The sequence below is a fragment of the Heteronotia binoei genome, chromosome 6 (genome assembly GCF_032191835.1).
Source record: "Heteronotia binoei isolate CCM8104 ecotype False Entrance Well chromosome 6, APGP_CSIRO_Hbin_v1, whole genome shotgun sequence".
NCBI classification, from domain to species: Eukaryota; Metazoa; Chordata; class Lepidosauria; order Squamata; family Gekkonidae; genus Heteronotia; species Heteronotia binoei.
The window spans coordinates 45546957-45569251 of NC_083228.1; the positions used below are offsets into that span (position 1 = coordinate 45546957).

Genomic DNA, 22295 nt, shown 5'->3' on the forward strand with positions numbered 1-22295 from the left:
TAGTAGTCCCAGAGAACTAACATATCTTTGCAACTATCACAGCTACTTTATGAGTCTTCTGGTGGATTATGTAAAATGCTGTGTTGGTTTTTCAGTCGGTTACATAACACACTGTGTTGGTTGTGAGTTTTCTGTCATCAACTTTCTAGACATCTTCCTGTCCTCTTCTAGTCACCCAGCATGGTAGTAAACCACCTAAAGAGTATATAAATTTGGATGGAACTGCTGCTGTGTCCTGGAACTGGGATGACCATTAGGGATGGGCATGGACTGGTCCATGGACCAAATTTTGTAATAGACCAGGGGCCGGTTTTTGGCCCATTTTCCTGGTCCATGCATTTGCTATTTTAATGGGACATCCACTGTTTTAGGTGGTCCATTTAGTCTGTTGGAACAGTTCATGGGGAGTGGGCTCAGGGGGGATTTAAATATCTCCTGAGCTCACTGGCATCACGCTGCAGGGGCAGCATGACCCAGAAGTGAGCTGAGTCCACTTCCAGCTCCCCACAGACCTCATGAACCATGAACTGGTTTGTAAATTGGAAAAGTCTATGGAAGTTTGTGGTTCATGAGATTCACAAACCATGAACATCCACAAACCTCAGTTTTTCCAGTCTGTGCCCATCCTTAATTACCATCTCAAAATCAAAATATGTGGTACCTGAATGGGCTCAAGGATTTCCTTTGAGTCATAATCCAGGCTCTTTAGAAGCTAATGCACATGAAGCTTCAAGGATTACAGCATTAATTGTCACATTCCACACTGTTGTTGTTATCACTTTATTGTTACTTTTTTGGAATTCAACCCTGACTGAGAGCAGTTTCACAGAGGCAGGAGAACTGGAGAAAGTTGACAAGAACAAGAAGGTAGTTAGACAGAGACTTTCATTCAGGTCAAAGAAAGTGGATAAAGCTTCTAGAGAGAGAAGAATTTCCCTACCCAGTATAAAAAGGATGGTAGTTCTGAAGAGTGAAGAGACACTTTGGGTGTTTTCGCACTTACCTTAAGCTGGAGCGACGTCCCTCTTCACCGCGTAGCGTCTGCACGGTTTTTGCACTAATTGCTGCCGAGCACCTGGAAGAGCCGCAAAGTCCCGCGGCTTTTGCGGCGCAAATGTAAACCAGTTTTTGGCGGTTTACATTTGCGCCGCAAAAGCCACGAGACTTTGCGGCTCTTCCAGGTGCTCCGCAGCAATTAGTGCGAAAACCGTGCAGATGCTGTGCGGTGAAGAGGGACGTCGCTCCAGCTTAAGGTAAGTGCGAAAACGCCCTTGGTCTGGTGTGTTTAGAAACTGTCTGTAGAAACCTAGGGTCAGTTAAAAACTCAAGAGTACTTGTGTTTTCAAGAGAAGGAGTTTGAATACTGGAAAGAATTTACCAGCTTTCTGGAAAGCAAAAGAGTCACAGAATACTCAAAGAAAGTGTACCAGAGTGTTTGGGGGAAACACTGGAACAAAAGCCTCTTTACATAAATATTTTAAGTAACTGAATAGGTTAAGAAATAGGGGTGTACAAAAAATTGGATTCGGAAATATATGGGGCCAAAAAATTCGGAAATCAATGGCAACATAGGGCATAATTAGATGCTACTGGGGGGCAGGGGGTTTGAGGAGAGTGCCCAAAACCGCAGGGAATCCGCAAGGGACTCTCCCCTACAAAAACCCCAAGTCCCAAAAAGATTGGGCCAGGGGGTCCAATTCCTGGGGCACCCAAAGCCAAACGTAACTTCACACCAGAGAATCTCTATAGGACCCAAATGCACTATATCCATCTATCTACTCTATGAACCCTGCTGGCCTGGAACCAATATAAACCCAGTTGCCAATGTCACTGCCACACAAAACACAATCTGCTCAAAGTCTGCTCTGCAGACATGGCTGCAACAAACCACCTCTCCAGCCCTGCCCCAAACAACATGGGGAGCATAACAAGCATGATGGTTCTGGGTCTCTCACCCAGGTGCCAGCTTTTCTGCCACAGAACACATAATCTACAGATGCCAGCTCTCCAGCCCTGCCCCAAACAACGCAGGGAGAGCTGGCCAAGCACAACAAGCATGCTGGTTCTGTGTCTCTCACCCAGATGCCAGCTTCCCTGCCACAGAACACGCACTCTACAGATGCCAACTCTCCAGCCCTGCCCCAAACAGCACAACTCTCAAACAAGAGAAGCAATGGACAGATTCAAACAACAACAACAGATCCAAACAGATCACTGAGAAAAGGCCAAGAAACTCAACTTTTTAAAAAGTGACCTTTTCAACAATAAAAAACCTCAGGCCAAATCAGTCAACAACACCCCCCCCCCAAAAAAAAAAACAGAACCAGGAAAAGGGACAACAGGATGCGATGCAAAACCAACAGCAACAGATCCAAACAGATCACTGAGAAAAGGCCAACAAACTCAACTGTTAAAAAGGTGACCTTTTTAACAATGAAAATTATGGCAAACAGCCCCCCCCCCCGCAAGAACCAGAACCAGAAGAGAAAAGGAACAAACAGCAGCACAACCCAGCAGCAACAAATCAAACACAGAATCCTTTTAAAACAGTAAAAAGCTTGACTTTTAACAATACAGGAACTTTACCAACCCCTCCCCTGCAAAAAACCTTCACCCAAGAAATCCAAGCCACCCAAATCAGGAAAAGTAAAAGGACACTGCACTTTTAAAAGTCCTCTCACTAAAGTAAGATATGGGCAAATTGGCACCCCACCCCAGGCCCCCACCCCCAGCAGAACCCTCTAACCCTAACCCCAAATAAGCAACCCAGTACTCACACACCCAAATCTGGATAAGTGAAGGGACTCTGAGTCTTAAAAAGTCCTTTTACTAACTAAAGTAAAAACCAGAACCCCAAGACTGTCTTACCTTAGATGTTTTCTCTTCTCCAGGCAGGTCAGCAAAGGCTGAGAGAGAGAAGCAGCAGCTGAGGCCAAGGGCCAGTGCAGCACAATCTCTCTCACACACCAACACAGCAGCAATGGAATGGACTCCAGCCAGGCAGACTCCTTAAAAAGGTTCTCTGGCCCTACACAGAGCAGTTTCAAAAAACACCACTGCTCTGTGATTGGCCAGAGAACACTGTTTACTTGGATACCCAAGTAAACAAAAGAACAACAATGTTGCTGATGGCTGGGGGATTAGCCGAGCCATCAGCTACACAACAGCCCTGCAAAGCATGCATTTGCAATGTATTTTGTAAATGCATGCTTTGGATTGGCTGCTGGGGCTCCTCTCCCCCTTCCCCTCCCTCCCTGATCCCAGGGAGGCTATGGGAGAGGCGGGAAAAGGCTTCCAAAGGCGGGAAAGGAGGCAAGCCACTCCCCTGAGGCTGTAGAAGCTCCTTTCCCACCTTTTCCATGGAGTTCTGTATACTTCCGAATATCAATTCAGAAGTATATGGGGAGCCATATACGGCTCCCGTATAATGGCTTCAAAATGGATTAGGAAGTATACGGTGCCATATACTTCTTAATCAGGGGTGATTCGGAGGTTTCTTCGATTCAGCCAAACCGAATGCACACCCAATTAAGAAACTCTCATTAGCCTGAACTATAAGAACTGTGCATGTACTGATTTTACCTCAGAGTTATCTATGAGTTACCTTATAAATTTTACCCCTGATATCACTTGGCCTTTGCCCTCTATGTTGAATAAAATATTTTGTTAGTTTGGAATACAGATAACTAGGGTGGTTCAGTCACAGAAGAAAAAGGAAAATGGAGGAAAATTTTTGCCTCTGAGGCAGGGAAGTGGATAGGGCCATCATAGTGGGGTTAAGCAGCTGAGAAACAAGCCAGTAACCTGAGTGGATGACAGCAGTCTGCCCATGTCAGAAACCCCACTGATCACTCAACTCAGGGCTGACAACACAAAGATTCAGAGATGTGTGGGGCTATTATAGGATTAAACAGAGAGGTAGCAGTATGAGGCTGGGTTGTTGGCTCTCCAACAAGAAAGCTGTGGAATAACCCAATCCTTCTTTTGGCTGTGCTTTAAAAGGCTAGATATAAAGGCTAGGGTTGGGTCCAAAGTTTTTCTATTGCTAAATAAGAGATTTTCTCCAACAGAGGAAAGTTTTGCCTATTAGGGAAAGGTTTCTTCCATCAGAAGAAAACGTTCATGTTGAATTCATCCCCATGCGATTAACTTTAATCATACAGACTAACTTGATATTTCTGCCACTGCTTTTGAAAAGTGCGCTACTTCCTTTTTGGATGTTGTTCTAACAAACAACTGCCCTAAGGTTAATACAAAATTTCACTGTTACCCAGGCAAGAAAGAACTCTTTCTCCTTTCTTCTAACCAAGTTAAGTATTGACCATTCACTTTTAGCTGTTATCAGATTAAAATAGTGTGGAATCACTCTCCTTTGTAACTTAACTAATGGTTCACCTTCCTTAGGATAAATAATAGAAATCATGTTAGCAAATGCTTCCTAACTTTTTCTCCCAGAAGCCCTGTGTTTGGTGGTGTCTCTTTGTTAGTGATTGGTTCTTTTACTTGAGTGGATGGAGACTTCTTTCCCAAACCCTGAAGATTTATTTTAAGCACTGAGTTCTGTGTTTCTTTGATAGTTATAGGTGACAGATAACCCTGCAAACTATGCAAATTTTCAATATTTTGAAAGAACTTGAACAAAAACACTTGGAATTCCAATAAATCTGAGTGCCTATATGAGGTGTAAAAAACCAAGGATATATTCCCATCTTCTCCTTTTTTTCATGCTATGATTATCCTCTTTATTTAATAAGAGTGCTGTTTAACCAGATACCTGTACTGCTGTCACACTTTATGAAAATCCTGCCTTGAGATTATTTGCTTACCTGCTTTCCTGAAAACAAGCATGTTTCTGGGTCTCTATACCAGGAATACCTGACAGACTTAATGGCAGGCAGGTGGCAGCTGTTGAAAACAGACCTTGCTAACAAATTAAATGGCTGATTGTACTTGGAGTGAGTTGTTTGCACCTGGAAATTTAAAAGCAGAGGAGAGGAAAACATAGAGGGTTTTTTTAAAAAAAAAAACTTTGGCAGGCTATGGTTTAGTTTAAAAAGGGCTAAAGATGGAAGTATAATACAGCTAAGGTTCCTAAACAATGAACTGCATGGTAAGAATGACCTTTTGTATTAACCCTCCATCTGAAGCAATTTTATTGGAAATGAGTTTGAGAACAAATATGCTTAGCACACCTTATGAACATTGGAGTTCTGGCATAAAAGCTAGGGTTGCCAAGTCCAATTCAAGAAATATCTGGGGACTTTGGGGATGGAGCAAGGAGACTTTGGGGGTGAAGCCGGGAGACATTAGGGGTGGAGCCAAGATCAAAGCTGTGACAAGCATAATTGAACTCCAAAGGGAGTTCTGGCCATTACATTTAAAGGGACGGCACACCTTTTCAATTCCTTCCTTTCATAGGAAATAATGGATAGGGGCACCTTCTTTTGGGGCTCATAGAATTGGACCCCCTGGTCCAATCCTTTTGAAACTTGGAGGGTATTTTGGGGAGAGGCTGTAGATGCTATACTGAAAATTTGGTGCCTCTACCCCCAAAAACAGCCCCCGCCAGAGCCCCAGATACCCGTGGATCAATTTTCCATGATTTTCTATGGGAATAAATCTTCATAGGGAATAACAGAGTTCCCAGCAGACATTTCCCTCCCCTCCCCCCCTGCTTTCTGACGACCCTGAAGCGGGGGGAGGGCCTCCAAACCGGGCGATCCCCTGCCCCCACCTGGGGATTGGCAACCCTAATAAGAGCCTGTGTCCCTAGACTTTCAGAAGTGTGTCACAAAATGCCAGAAGATAGTTGGTAGTTTTCCTCTTACTTAAATGTGCATTCAGCAATGCATCTGCTGGTGTTTAGTTTTCAAGATAGAACAGACATAAAATGGTTCAGAGCCTTAATCTGAAGCTTCATGTCAAAACTTTCCTCCTTCCCTTTCTTTCTTTCTTTCTTTCTTTCTTTCTTTCTTTCTTTCTTTCTTTCTTTCTTTCTTTCTTTCTTTCTTTCTTTCTTTCATTTCTTTTTCCCTTTTATGCAGCTCAATAGAATTTGATGGTGTTCCACTATCACCATACATCACTGTGTTGGAAATTAGTAAAAACATGTGTAACGTACTGAGTAGGGATGTGCAAAGAAAAAAAAATCGGAAATACACGGATTCGGAAGTACACGGGGGAAAAAAATTCGGATTCCCCCTGTACTTCTGAATGCCGTATTCGGAATAGCCGCATATACGGTAATGCGCGGCTATTTCCGAATATACGGCCCTATTATACCCTATGGGCCATTGAAATCAATGGCAAATAGGGTATATTTGAAGCCGCCTGGAGGGCGGGGGGTTTGAGGGAGAGTCCCCAAATTTGCAGGGGACCTGCAGGGGACTCTCCCCTCCAAACCCCCCAAGTCCCAAAAAGATTGGGCCAGGGGGTCCCATTCCAGGGGCACCCAAAGAGGGTGCCCCTATTCCATCATTATACCCTATGGGCCATTGAAATCAATGGCAAATAGGGTATAATTGAAGCCGCCTGGAGGGGAGGGGGTTTGAGGGAGAGCCCCCAAATTTGCAGGGGACCTGCAGGGGACTCTCCCCTCCAAACCCCCCAAGTCCCAAAAAGATTGGGCCAGGGGGTCCCATTCCAGGGGCACCCAAAGAGGGTGCCCCTATTCCATCATTATACCCTATGGGCCATTGAAATCAATGGCAAATAGGGTATAATTGAAGCCGCCTGGAGGGGAGGGGGTTTGAGGGAGAGCCCCCAAATTTGCAGGGGACCTGCAGGGGACTCTCCCCTCCAAACCCCCCAAGTCCCAAAAAGATTGGGCCAGGGGGTCCCATTCCAGGGGCACCCAAAGAGGGTGCCCCTATTCCATCATTATACCCTATGGGCCATTGAAATCAATGGCAAATAGGGTATAATTGAAGCCGCCTGGAGGGGAGGGGGTTTGAGGGAGAGGCCCCAAAACTGCAGGGCAGCTTCAGGGGACTCCCCAGCATGCAACCCCCCTGGCCCCAAAAGACAGCACCCATCTGTGGGCACCCCAAAAGGAACACTGCTCCCAATGGTGAGAAAAAACCAATTAGAGCCACTTCCTCACTGCAATTGTCGTGGGAAAAGTGGCTCTGGGGAGCAGGAGGTTTTGAGGAGAGCCCCCCAAACTGCTGTGCAGCTTCAGGGGACTGTCCCACACAAAACCCACAAGGCCAAAAAAAAATTGGACCAGGGGGTCCAATTCCTGGGGCACCCAAAGCCAAACCTAACTTCACACCAGAGAATCTCTATAGGCCCCAAATGCACTACATCCCTCTATCTAATCTATGAACCCTGCAGGCCTGGCACCAATAAAAACCCAGTTGCCACCAACGTCGTGGCAGTACAAAACACAATCTGCTCAAGGTCTGCTCTGCAGACCTGGCTGCAGCAAACCCAGATGCCAGCTCTCCAGCCCTGCCCCAAACAACACGGGGAGAGCTGGCAAACCACAAAAAGCCTGCTGCCTCTGGGTCTCTCACCCAGGTGCCAGCTTCCCTGCCCCAAACAACACAATCTACAGGTGCCAGCTCTCCAGCCCTGCCCCAAACAACACTGCCCCAAAGTGACCCAGCCCACACACACCCTCGCCAACCCCCACACCAACCAGAGGTAATTTTAAAAAACCAAAACAAAACCAAAGAATCACAAGAGGCCAAGCAAACCAACTCAAGATTTTAAAAAGTGGCCTTTCACCAATAAGAAAACTCAGGCCAAATCAGTCAACAACAACACCCCCACCCCTAAAACCAGAACCAGAAAAGAGGGACAAAACAATGAAAATTAGGCCAAACAGCACCCCCCCCCCAATAACCTGAAGATAAAAGTAACACAGCAGCAACACAACACAACAGCAACAAATCAAACAATGAAACAGTAAAAAACTCAACTTTTAATAATACCGGAACTCCCCCCCCCCCCCCAAAAAAAACCCTTCACCCTAACCCCAAGAAATCCAAGCCACCCAAATCAGGAGAAGTAAAAGGACACTGCACTTTAAAAAGTCCTCTCACTAAATTAAGATATGGGCAAATTTGCAAAACCACCCCGCCCCAGGCCCCCCCACCCCCAGCAGAACCTAACCTCAACCCCAAATAGGCTACCCTACCCACCCAGCACTCACCCACCCAAATCTAAACAAGTAAAGGGACTCTAGTCCTTTTACCAACAAAAACTAAAACAAGAACCCCCAAACTGTCTTACCTTGTCTTCTCTGAGTCCAGGGAGGTGGTAAGGCAGTGAGAGAGCAGCAGGCAGGGCCAGCCAGAGCCACCACAGCAGCAGCACAATCTCTCTCACACCAACCCACACCACATACACCAACACAGCAATGGAGGAGGAGTCCAGCAGGAAGACTCCTTAAAAAGGTTCTCTGGCGCTACAGAGAGCAATTTCAAAAAATAGCACTGCTCTCTCTGATTGGCCAGAGAACATTGCAAAAGATCAAAATAACAATGTAGCTGATGGCTGGGCCATCAGCTACACGGGAGCTGTTCACTCTGCTTATGGAGGCACTTCTCCTCTTTGGTGCAGTACAATCACAGAATCACCGAGTTGGAAGGGGCCCTCCAGGCCATCTAGTCCAACTCCCCTGGCTCAATTCAGGATCAGCCTACAGAATCCCTGACAAGACAAAAGGCAAATGCAATTTTGGGCTGTATCAACAGAAGTATAGTGTCCAGATCACGTGAACTGATGGTATTGCATTGTGAAAGGGGGTTGGACTAGATGACCCTGGAGGTCCCTTCCAACTCTATGGTTCTAAGAGTTTGTCTAGCCGCAAGTGAGGGGGGGCTGGGCCACCTCCCCAGGTAGCTAATTCCACTACTGAACAACTCTTACTGTCAAAAAAAGAGAGAAGAGTTTTCCCTAATATCCAGCCAGTACCTTCCCATCCTCAGCATACATTTCCCACCCACCCCCACCCCCTGCTTTCTGATGACCCTGCTGGAAGATGGAAAAAGTTCCTTGGGGGAAGGTGGCAGTGGGCTTTTGCTGGCAGGAGGTCTTCAGCAGGGGTCCACCTGATGGACAGCTACCTGCAGCCACCTGCAGCGGTGGTCTAGGTTTGGACTGCCTGCCCTGGATGGGGTTGGACTAGATGGCCTCTATGGCCTCTTCTCTTTTTCTCTCAGTTGTGTGCAATGAGCTTGGGAAAGGAAAATCCCCACTTATTAAACCTCTGCCCCAGCGCTGACTGAGATCAATTATAATTAGCACCGTCCCTTCCCTGATCTCTTCGTAAGGCAGGCAGAGAAATCCAAAATAAATAATACATAAAATGAGCAATTCATTTGATAGCAATTAACCCACCCCCCCACGCCCCCCCCCTTCTGCTTTGCTTCAGTGCTTGTTTACAAAGGAGGGAGAGAAAGAGAGATCAAATGGCAGCCTGAGGGGCTTTGATCTTCAGGGCTCCCCTTTGAAAAAGCACAGGAGACAGAGAACAGGATGTAAACGCCAAGCTGCCAGCAGTACACAGCAACAGCCCTGCAAAGCATACATTTTGCAAATGCATGCTTTGGATTGGCTGCTGGGGCTCCTCTTCCCCCTCCCCCCCCTCCCTGATCCCAGGGAGGGTAGCCTCAGGCTATAGGAGAGGCGGGAAGCTAAGCAAGCAGCTCCATTGAGGCGCCTGCAGAATCCGCTTCCCGCCTTTTCTATGGAATTGACACTGACAGCCTTTTGACAGCTGTACCGTATTCTCCCGAATAGCAGTTCGGGAGAATACAGCGAGCCGCATTCGGGAGCCGCATTTTTGGCGGCAATGGGAATCGGCTGCGGGCAATGCCGGATGCAGCCGAATCAGCGTTGATTCGGCTGTATTTCCGGCTCGGCCGAGCCGAATGCACATCCCTAGTACTGAGACAGGAGACGTTGGTAGGGCAACATGCTTTAATGTAGGCACGTCACAAGAGAGAGGGCACGTGGGCCGGGTCCCGCTTATATACAATTCCTGGAACCTCCTACCAGACAGGCCAGTCCAATCCTGTCCTGTTGAACTTCCCGCCACAGCTGGTGATTGGCGGGGTGTTCGCGCCCTGCGCTGAGCCACCTGGGGACCGCCCGGTTGCTCCGCGCAGGGCCGCGCTGGCTAGCTTATGTCCTTGCGTTATTGCATTATGCCGATACACTACAACATGTATGATCAATGTAAAAAAATAGGACAAGGGAAAAAAAATGCCTTTCATTTTGAATAATATATCAGGCTTTGTTTATTTAAATAAACTTTGTTTATTTATTGTGTTCCTAGTTGAGAATGCATTTTCATGTGGTATTTTATTCTGGCAAAGGCATGATCCCAGCAGCACCCTTCCTAAACGTTCTCTTTATCCAACCTGTCTGTTCTCATACTGAGACAAATAGCTTCTAAAGATATCACGGAGACTGTCTTCTAGGCAACTCTGAGAGACCTACAGAATAATAAAAGTTTTAAAGCTGTTCATTCTCAGATGGCTGCTAATGTGTTGCAACTTAACTTAGATAGCTCGCAGCAGATTTTCCTTGATGCCCATGGAGCATAGCTTAATTTTTTGTAAAGCCAGTGGCACTAATTTATAGGGATAGGATTAGACTTATTCTACCATTAGAGAACCAGCATGGTGTATTGATTAGGACAACTATCTCGGAAACCGAAGTTTCATATCCTTGTACTACCATGGAAGCATGAAGGCAGGGTGGCCTTGGGCCAGTGACATACTCTCAGCCTAACCTACCTCACAGGACTGTGATTCAGGTCAAAATGGAGAACTAGTAAAAAGCTGTAAAAAAAAAAAATCTGGATTGCTCCAGTGTGGTGTATACACTTAAAGAAAGCCCAAATTGGAGGAGCCAGTTTGCTATGAAAGCTAGAGCTCAGAAATTGTCCATTCAAAGTGTCCTCTGAGTAAGAGGACCCCTCCACAGCAGATTGTCAATTCTGACAGTGCTGACCCCCACTGGGGGCAGTTTCCTACCTCATAATTTGTAATTGCTTTGTTCAATGTGGAGATTGTCACTCATTTGTTAAACATAGTATGAAAACAGACGTTTGAGAACTGCATATTTATTTGATAAACAACATCTTAGTGTATAATGTGTAGTATTTAGTATAGTTAACAGGGGTGTCAAACATGTGGCCTGTGGCTGAATCAGGCCCCTAGAGGGCTCCTATCAGGCACCCTCCCAGAGCAACAGGCTGTCATCTGCTTCCTTCTCCCTCTCTCTTGCTTCCTTCTGCATCACAGTTTGCTTTGCTAGGCTTGCTCAATCACACAGGAGCAACAGAGTAAAGCCTCTATTTTCTCCATTGGCTGAAGCTTCTCCCTTGGGGAGGAAGCGGGAGAAGGATAATTTGCTTTGCCAGGCTCATTCAATTGCACAGCAGAGCTATTAAGCTAAGCCTCTCTCCTTCTAATGGCTGACACTCCTCCCTCTCTTGGTCCCCCGGGGAAGGAAGGAAAAAGTCAGAGCTTCTTTTGCCTAGTTCCAGGGCCAGCCATAGGGTGTATGGTGCCCCAGGCAGACTTGCCATGGCCCACTGCCTTCACGTCCCACCGCCTCTCCCATCTTTTCTGCCCACATACACCGCACCCCCTCCCTTCTTCTCTTATTTGTGGCATCACAATGCAGCACCCACACTCCAGCCCCTGGCCCCCCTGGCACACTCAGAGGAGCAATGCCAGCCTCCTCCTTAACTGCTTTGACACGGGCATCTCAGTACCACATTCTCTCTTAAGAGAGCATTGGATGAGGCTTTGCTCCCCCTCTCTTCTGGTTCTGGAAGGGAGGATGAAGCAAAGACTCATCGTGCGCTCTCTTAAGAGAATGCTCTACTGCGATGTCCACGTAGAAGTGGGTAAGGAGGAGGCTGGTGTCACTCCTCTGAGCATGCCATGGGGACAGCGGGCAAGCCACCTTCTGCCCACCCCCAGCATGTTCACAGGAGCGATGCCAGCCTCCTCCTTACCTGCTTCAATGTAGGCATCATAGTAGAGTGTTCTCTTAACAGAGTGCATTATGAGGCTTCACTCCCCACTCCTTTCCAGAACTTTGCTCCTCTAAGTGTGCCCTTGGACTGGGGGGGGGGGAATGTGGACTGGGGGGGGGGATGTGAGGAAGCTGGTCTGCCTGCCGCTGCCGAAGAGAGCAGCAAGCCAGTGGACAAGTGGGGGAGGATTAGGCATTTGTCTGGGGTGCCCAGTTTGGTGCCCCCTCCTGGTGCCCTAGGCAAAAGCCTAATTTGCCTTGTGGACAAGCTGGCCCTGCCCAGTTCCCTCGATCACACAGGAGAGATACAAAGAAAGCACCTTTAAGACCAATGAGTGCTAATGTTTTAAGCATATTTTATTTTAAGTTTTTTTTTTTAAAAAAAATTGTGTTTTTGTCCTTTATAAAGTTTATATCTCTGCTACCTGGCATATATCTCTGCTACCTTGCATTACATTTTATGACACACATGGCCCAGCCTGACAATGGCTCATATATGTCAGCTCCAGCCCTCAGAACAAATGAGTTCAGCACCCCTGGTATATAGTAAGTTATATCAGTGACACTGGGTATCAGTGAATTTGCAGACCCAATTCAAGGCGTTGATGTTTAAAGCCTTTCTTAGGAATCATCTCTTCCTGTAAAAGCCTTCATGCCGGCTCTATTCTTAAAATCAAGTCCTATTTCATTTCCAATAGTGTATAAAAGAGAATTGTAACAACAAAAAAAAGGGTGTTTACAGTTGGTGCCCCAGTGCTGTGAAACAATCATCACTTTGAAGTTAGGAGCTGAGTGCTTTCACCTGGCTTTTAGTGTGGAAACCTAGACATTAATTAGTCCTATGAAATGGGCATAAAGTCATTTGTTCTTTTTTTGTTGTTTAATTTAATAATTTAATTTAATAATATGGTTTTATTTACTGTGTAACAGTGTAAAAGTGATATATACATAATGTATAGATTGATTGATTCATTTGAATCTGGTTCTGCATTAAATACTAAGCTGAGAAGTGAAGTATATATGGTTCCAAGCCAGCAATCTCCTTCTGTTCTTCATCGTTGTTCAGCTTCTGTTACATTATCACTCCCCCACCCCAGGTGCTTCTGCTTAGCTTTGTCTCATGTAGGCAACTGTAATTTTTGAGACTCTTTAATGGAAAGAAATAACAACACTACTTACTTTATGTGGGAAATGATTGAACCCATAAGTGTAAATTTACTATAGAATCCAAATGATTTTACATGTTCTACATTCCTGCAATTATCAAGTGTTAGCACAGATTAAAGATGGGAGTGAGGATTTATTCTGAACATGAAAGCAACTATGCTGGATCAGACCAGTGGTCCATCTAGTCCAGCATCAAATTCCATGCATTGTCCAACCAGAGGTTCTAGATGTCCAGTAGAAGGAAAAGGTCTCCTGTGATAACCCAGTACAGCAGCAGGAAGAATTGGTGGAATTGACATTGCAGCAGTGCCATGACATCATTTCCAGTCATGTAACCAGAACTGGATGTGGATGTGGAGATGCTGCATGATGTCTGGCCCCACACCCAAAAGCTTGTGGGGGTTGCCAGCCTACCTACAAGCCAGGCATGGAGCCAAAGCTTCTCATGGTTGTTGCCTCTGAATATGGAGATTCCTTTTAGTCATCACTGTTTATAGCCATTGATGGACCAATCCTACACAAATCTGCACTTGCTTAATCACCTTTTCTTTTTTTTTCTGTTTCAGCAATTGATTGAAGTTTTAGAATAACAAAATTAACAAGAGGAGAAAAGGGAGGGGAAATAACATACAAACTTGGGGGGGGGGGAGAGAGAAGGGAAATGACATACAAAACTTAAAACTATAAACTTACATATTCCTCTATATGTTAGCTAAATTTTTCATTACATTTTTCCAGTAACGCTCGCCTAATCACCTTTTAAAGTCAACTGAACTAGCAGTCATTTCATGAGACTCAATAATATCCAGATTTATCTTGCTTCCAAATACTACACAGTGTCAGGTTTAATTGCAAAGAGGTTTTATATTTCAGCTTTATATAAATGAGTGGAAGTTCTTTGAAAGGAAAAAATATTAAATCTGTCAGCTTCTCCAGTGTAATGCAATAATGTTACAGGGTCATGTTTTACTTTTTATTTACTTCTTGTTCAGATATCTCTACAGAAATTTGCAGTGAAGAAAAATCTGTAGTATAGATTTTTAAAAGATTTTTTTTTTAGTGGCCAAAGGAAGGAATATATCATTTAGAATATAAATGGACATAAGTTAAACAGCCTGTTGCTCTAAGGGTATGGTGGCCATTTGTCTAACTACATGTTTTTCTTTTTAGCAGATAAAACTGATGGCTCTTCTTCAGAGGATATAAATAATGATCACAGTACCAAAAGCAAGAGAAATAAGTAAGTCTTGGTAATATTGTTCATATACCTAGCACTGGCAAAAAACCCAAAAATCATTTTTGCATGATTCTTTTAATTACAAAACATCCCCTTCACAGACAGGATAGGTGGTTTCTCTAAATACAGAAATACAAAAAGTGCTTCAGAATTTCAAAACAGGCACTGTGCCAATGGGAATCATGTTTCTTCTAATGGACAATTATATCCAAGAACAATTTGTGCAACAGAATGCAGGCCAAAATGGAAGTGGATAATTTTGTGGGAAAGCACTATACATTTCAAAGACAACAATGCCCTTTATATCTCTGGACACCCCCCCCCCCCCCATCCCATTTGACTGTAGTTTACAGGGAGCTGGTTTATTGTTAAGTTCTCCTTAAAGCACCAGTCGTTTCTGACTCTGGGGTGACGTCGCATCATGACATGTTCACAGCAGACTTTTTTATGGGGTAGTTTGCCATTGCCTTCCCCAGTAATCTACACTTCCCCCCCAGCAAGCTGGGCACTCGTTTAGCAACCTCAGAAGGATGGAAGGCTGAGTCAACCTTGAGCTAGCTATCTGAACCTAGCTTCCACCGGGATTGAACTCAGGTCATGAGCAGAGAGCTTGGACTTCAGTACTGCAGTTTTACCACTTTGTGCCACGGGGCTTCTTTTAAGTTCTCCTTACAATTGTTTAAATTTATTATGATGCAAACTACATATGCTGAATACACAGTTAGAAGTTCTTTTTAAAAAATGAATAAATCTTTATTAAAAACAAAGATAATTGACTTACAAATGTATAAGAAGAGCATAAAATTATATCATTCAGTTGCGTTGCAAAAAATAGTAAAAAGAAATTAGAAGTTCTTAATGAAGCAGACACCAAACCTCTAATAAAACATATCAATTTAACTGCAATTGCTGATTTCCCCCTTTAAATTTCCTTCCTTAAAACTGCATTGTTAAATTATTTTACTATCAGAGATTGGGAGACCAGGCTAAACTTCAGCTTATTCAAGTTGTGGGTATTCCACATGTTTACTGAGATAAATTAGGGGCTGCACTATTTAGTTATTCCCAGGACTCCAGAGCTTCTTTGTGCTGTGTCATGGGGTATTAACTGGTATCTGAGATGCTGAACAGTTATCTGAAATTCTAAAACATACCCTTTGAGGTCTTTTACACAGCTTTTTCAGACTCAGAGTAGTGCCCAAGAACTGGAAAAAATGGAAAGGCCAGTCGAATATGATAAGGTGTAGATGACATTACAAACCAGGAAAGAGCACTTACACAAATGCAACAACCCACCCCCCTCCCGAGTATTCTTTTGAAATGTTAGAAACTGTACACCAGTTCTGAATCAACTACTGAAAATGTAACGTGGATGAATCAACTTTTAGGTATGCTGAGAATCTTAAAGTGAAAACAATGGAGATTGTTTGAATATAGGCTTCCCAATCCCCAGGTCCCAGAGGGGGATCCCCCGGTTTTACAGGCTTCCCCCCACCCCCACAGCCATCATGCACCACCATGAACGATTCCCATAAGAAATGATAGGGAATTGATCTGCGGGTATCGGAGGCTCTGGGGGGGCTGTTTTTTGAGATAGAGGCACCAAATTTTCAGTATGGCATCTAGTGCCTCTCCCCAAAATACCTCCCAAGTTTCAAAAAGATTGGACCAGGGGGTCCAATTCTATGAGCCCCAAAGGAAGGTGCCCCTATCCTTCATTATTTCCTATGGAAGGAAGACATTTAAAAAGATGTGCAGTCCCTTTAAATGTGATGGCCAGAACTCCCTTTGGAGTTCAATTATGCTTGTCACACCCTTGTGCTTGGCTCCGCCCCAATGTCTCCTAGCTCCACCCCCAAAGTCCCCAGATATTTCTTGAATTGGACTTGGCAACCCTATTTGAATAGATTGTTTAGCCTGAAATACAATGCATCTCTTGATCACCTTGATGATGTACTTGCATTTAAAACCAAGCAAATCAGATAGGCTTTGGGTGGTAACAGTCACCTTGGTCATTTATTCAAAATCCACTGTGTAAATATATAGACTTTTGTGCCTAGTTTTGTGCCTGTGCAGTTTATGTTGTACATCAATTGGTACCATTGGGCATGCTGGTGCATACTCAGAACTTGCAGGATTGAATTACATTTCCTAGTTAACAGTGCAAAAATATGTCATCATTTTGTGATCTATAATGTGTTTGGTAATATAATGGTTTCATGTGGCACATTTTGGTTCACTTTTTAAAAATTGTATATAAAAGAGATTAATGTAAATGTAGATGCTTTTAGTCATATTAAATTATATGTTTGTAATTTTTTTTCATGACAGTATCTGTTTTTAGCATAGTTTTAAGTGTACAACTGGAGAAAACATTCAGTTTTCTGTATCATTTTTTAAAAAATTTACAACACTAAAGAAAGAGACTGCTGCTTCTATTGCCTTTGCTGGTAGTTTCTGGATTCTCATCTATTGTGCTATATATAGAACCCCTTTGTGGTTACCAGAAATTGCACTGGAAGTTGCTGCATAGATTGTATTACAAAATTGTATAATCTGAGGAGAATGAAAATGGCTAATACAATATTGAAGTCAGCCTTATAATATGAAGAGTGACAATTTGATGCCTTTGGAGCTATTAATAACATGCAATACCCATTTTAGTATAATTTAAGAATAAAATTATGTGATGCAATTATTGATGGCAAGAAGATAATATGCTAGGACTCGTATTGCTTTATGACATAATGCAATTTATTAGCTGAAAGCTGTTTTTAACATTTTCCATTTCAAATAGTACAATTTAGAATCCTTTGAGGAAAAAAAACATATTTCTGTCTGACGGCTAAAAGTTTCTAATGTGGTACAAATGTAGTTAGTTGACTTCACTCAATATTCAGATTGGTTTTGCCACTGAGAATCAGGTCACTTATGAAAGTTTATATAACATTTCTCATAGGATCCTCTGTGTACTTAAATAGCTGGTTTAAGAGCAGGGATATTAGAATAGTTTGTGTTCAGTTTTCTCACGGATTTGGCTCTTTCTCTAGATTTCTGATGACATTTGGATAAATATATAGATATCTTGAGCATATGGTCAGCTCCATTTATTTCACTGGAGATATCTTTTCTATAGTGCTTCCTATTCACTGTTTTGAAGAACAGGGTCCAAAATTTTATGTCTTAAGAACCAACTTTTCAAATAACATTAATTTTTTACTCCCCCCCCCCCAAAAAAAATTCTTACAATCTCTTTAGTAGCCCAGAAATCAAATGTAGCACTTTATTGTTCAGTAGCAAGCCTTTCAATTGACTCAGTTAAGGAAGCTGTGGCCCTCATTTTGCAAGACTTGCACAAGGCTGTTAATGATAGAGCTTTTTGGAGGTCATTAATTCATGGGGTTTCTATAAGTCAGAAGCAATTTGGAGGCAATTAACACACACAGCAAGTATAGGTGGTGTGTCTGCTGAGCATGTTCTGAAGGCTTAAGTCTGATTACTCTTGTTGCTCACTTGTTACTGTATATGAGGCAGGTAAGTGAATAGAAATAGAGATGGGGATTATTGATTCAGATACTTTAGAAACAACAGTAGGTAAACTGGGTGTTAGACACTTCTCCAGACCAAATTCTTCCTGTTTGTCCCAGGATTAACCACTTCCCTTAGTTTTCCTAACTAAATACAAAAGGAGGCAGCTGAACATTTTGAGGGATATATTTAGTGAAAGCTCAGATAAGAGAAATTAATTGCAAAACTGGCTGTGAAAATCTATTGCCTCCAAGTAGGGGATAGTAATTGCATTTCTTAGGATCAGAATGGACTGGCAGAATTCCCTAGAACAGAATATTCTCCAGAATATGAAATGGATTGTTTTAAAGATTTGCTGAAATATAGAAAATGAAGACTCTGTTCTAACTGGAGCAGGGGAGAGATATTCCTCCAGAACCAGTCAATAGACACTGATCATCCAAATAAGACCAGTGTCAAAATAAAACAGTTTTTGCATTTATTTCCAACATCCAACTGCAAACCAAGTCCGCCTTTAATTATTCAAAACAATGAGGTAAACACAAAGTCCTGGGAATTGTACTCTTTTGGGCCAAAGCAAAGGTAGCTTCATATTCCAGATTTAAATTTAGCTAATAAATTCCCATTACACTGTGCACTAAGAAAAGTTTCTTTTTTATTTAACCATTTTCTGCTGATGCTAGCAGAAAGTTAAGAGTTTACTGTGTTCTGTATATCTTTTATTATTGAAGACTGGAAGATATGCAGAATGCTGAGCCTGAAAAAGAAGACAAAACTGTGAAAGCGGCAGAACATCAGATTATGCTTCCATTGGAGGAACGTATTACCCATTTTCGAGATATGCTTCTGGAAAGAGGGGTAAGAGAAAAGTTGGGTTGCCTTGATTCTAATAAATCTACGAAAACATAGCAGAAATCAAGCTTTTTAGTAAGCATATTGCAACTTTCCCCCTGTAAAGTCTAATGGCTTCTGATGCTCCTGGAAATACATAAAAATGGTGCTTTCTTATCACTATTTTCCACTGCCTGATCTTTTGTATGTTATTGACATTTTTTATACAAAAGCCTAGGTGATGTAATGTATGGATCTCAAAGACAATGTTATTCAAGCCTTCTTAATGCTTCTTGCATCCTAAGAATACTTGGTCTGTTATAAACCACTGTTTGGTCTGTTATAAGCCACCTTTTAACTAAAAGTCCTTAAAATGATTACAGCATTCATCATCAAATGCAATAAAATCAAATTTAAAAATGAAAAAACCACATTGCGGTAACCTATCTAATGAAATTACAGAAGTCTCAGTCTCTGACATAGACTTAGTCTGAAAAGTCTGTGATTACAGTACCACCCTTATTTCTGAATATTTTGATACATGTTTAAAAGCAGAAAAGAGAACAATCCAACTCATGTTATTATTTCTGTTTTACTTGTAGTCACAGCTTGCTTTGAGGATCCAGGTGATTAATTTGTTCCATGTTATCTAAAAATTATTCTTCAGATACAAATTGTATCATGATTCCATTTTTCTCTATTTGAAATTCAGTATTTTTGTAAAACTGCAACATTTTGGACTTCAATGTAAGGTCTGCAAGCAAGCCAAGATTAAGGACATGTGCAAGAGGAAATGAGAGAGAGAGAGAGAGAATTAAATGGACCTATAATTATGTTACCAGAAGCAGAAATAAGACAATATTGAAGGCCTGGAAATGAATACAAGATTAATTAGGAGATGGGTATAGTTGCTGAAAAGTGATGCCTGTTTTATAGGGGGGGAAACTGAAATGCCTAGATAAGGGGGTATAAAGAATGTACCATAGTGATAAGGTGTTAACCCTGCCTTTGAACTTCTGGACAAAAATGGCATCTTGTACGTTCTTCTTTTTTTCATCCCAGTTGATTCTGTACTCACAATATTTCTTTTCTAGCTGAGTTCTCAGAGTCAAGCCTCCTTTAATCTTAATTCCTGTGATTAGTATTTATTCCTGCTTTTTATTCAAGCTATTTTCCAGAAAATACTTTTGTATATGGCATTCCTTCAGTGTGTATCATTATGACTGTGAGTGAAGATCAACATATTTCTACCAGGGGTGGAAATGGTTTGAACATTCCACTTACCATTCTAAAAACAAACACAGCAGAATGCTGGAAATCTGCGTTTAAACCAGGCCTGTGGCCATGGGGGGGGGGGGGGCCTGTGCAGGCTCTGCCCCCTGACTTCCAGGCAGGGCCCCCTGAATCATTAGTGGCAGCCAGAGCTGGGAGAGCTGAGCAAGGCACAATACACTGCAGCAGCAAAAGCTGCAGGCGGAAAGGAGGGAGGCAGAGGAAGCCACATGGAATCGGCCAGTGAGTAGGGGCAGATGGAGTTGCTGGCTGCAAAGTGCCAGGATGGGGAAAAGGGAGGTGGAAGGAAACCCCCCTGCTTGCATGCAACATGCAGTCCCTTCTTGATTCCAAAGTTTTAGGGTTGGCTGCCTTGATTTGACCAACTTCAGAGCCTCCAGCTTTTGACCCTACCCCAGAAAGCTTCTGCGAAGCAGGAAGCCCTACAGTAGATGGGAAAGGGTGTCCCCTGACTTTTTAAAAAGCCCCCCAACTTTTAAAATCCTGGCTAAGGCCCTGCTTTAAACCATTTCCATTAAGCCGCTTCTATCAGACTCTTAAACATTGGTTTATTTGTTTTCACCTTTCCTCTGAAATAGAATACTGCTTTCTAGTTAATCTCTAGTAAATCTCAAATAATTTAAATCCCTTTCATTCATACATTTCTTCAGGTGTCTGCATTTTCCACATGGGAAAAAGAGTTACATAAAATAGTTTTTGATCCACGATACCTTCTGCTTAATTCAGAAGAACGTAAACAGGTAAATTAGATGATTGTTAGCAAATCATGTTTATAGAGTGTTTATGCTTTACTTTTAAACTCAAGTGCATGATGTTCTTGCAATATACATGGCATAATAGTGGAAATAAAGATGGAGTTCTTGTTTGCATTTTGTGCCATTTTTGTCTCTACTAACTCCATGAGGGAAGGATAAGGTTAAAAAAATAAACATTAACAACATTTTATATAAACAAACAAGTAAACAACTAGCATCCTTTATTTCACCCTCTCCACATGATCTCTTCTTTTCCTCTTTTCTAACCCCTACAGTCTCTCCTCTTTCCCTTATCCTGTTTTTCCTTCCTACAAATCACATACTTACCTTTCTGTCTCTCTTTCCCCGGCTGTGTTAATCTTTCCCTCCTGTCTACCCTTCCCTCCACCTGGTAGCTTTTTCCTTTCACTCCCACCACTTTTTCTGTTCTTCTTTCCTTCCAGCTTTACCTCCTGTTTCTCCTTCTGTTCCCTGCTTCTCTGCTTCCCTACACACATGAACACAGCTGACCCTAACCAAAACATTGTTTGCAAGATTATAGTTGGCATTGTTTTATTTTAAAATTGCAAATATTACTTATGTTATTTTGGAGAGTTTTTAAAGTGGTTTTGGTGGGTTTTTACAATTTCAGCATGTCTGCAGATCTGGCGCTTCACTAGTCTTTTTTTCCCCCTTCCCTTCTATATTTGGCCCCATTGCGTAGAGTGCTTGATCCACTCTCCAATTATGATCAGATTATCAAAATTAGATAAAACCAGGAAAATTTGGCTATATAAACATGCATGTCTCTTTCAAGGTTGTGTCTGTGTTTGTAGTACTTCATGTACCTAAATTTAAAAATTTTAGATGACTTCACTTATTTCTAATGGTGGTAGTTAAAATCCTTTAATTGCATCTCTGCATTTTCAGGAAGCCGAAGGTTTCATGATCCCACTATACTGAAAGAAAGAGTTTATACAGAAAGGCAAACACTGTATTTATACCCTTAGTGACTTCTGCAAGGGCAGTTTAGACCTTACCCAGTCAATCAAGCATTATGGTTCCTTTCATTTATCAACCATGTACATGGTATAATAAAATTACTTAATGAACACTTAGTAATGCATAAACTGAGATTAGCTTCAAAACATTGGTGATATGGGCCTCATTTGTGGAATTTATTACGTACTCAAGGAAAATGACTAGTAATTTTCATTTCTTTTTAACATAGAAGATTAAAGTTGTGTTCATGTAACTGAAAGGAAAGAAATCTAATATGGGAGGGGGAAATTGTGAAGTATTAAAAACATTTTTGTCATCAACTGGAAAGATGCGAGTATTAATCCTATCACCTTTCATAAGCCCTTCTTCAAACAGGCAGTGCTCAAGTAGCAAAAAAAATAAAGATGGCAAAAGCCAGAAAAGGTAGTCCATGGTTAAATCTTCCTGAATGGATTAGGAAGTTATTCAAAGAATTTCCAAAATGGTTACAATTTGGAAAT

General features: G+C 42.5%; 1 protein-coding gene across 2 annotated transcripts in view; it reads left to right on the forward strand.

Moving 5' to 3' along the window:
* The window catches only part of TCERG1L (transcription elongation regulator 1 like), a 232917-nt gene that overhangs the window by 204843 nt on the left and 5779 nt on the right, over window positions 1–22295 (forward strand). The window contains exons 9-11 of one of the 2 annotated variants that reach the window (XM_060241404.1): window positions 14341–14410; window positions 18667–18793; window positions 20710–20799. In XM_060241404.1, the coding sequence (XP_060097387.1) occupies window positions 14341–14410; window positions 18667–18793; window positions 20710–20799 (287 nt within the window). The remainder of the gene's footprint in view (window positions 1–14340; window positions 14411–18666; window positions 18794–20709; window positions 20800–22295) is intronic. The other variant, XM_060241406.1, reaches the window with a different exon arrangement.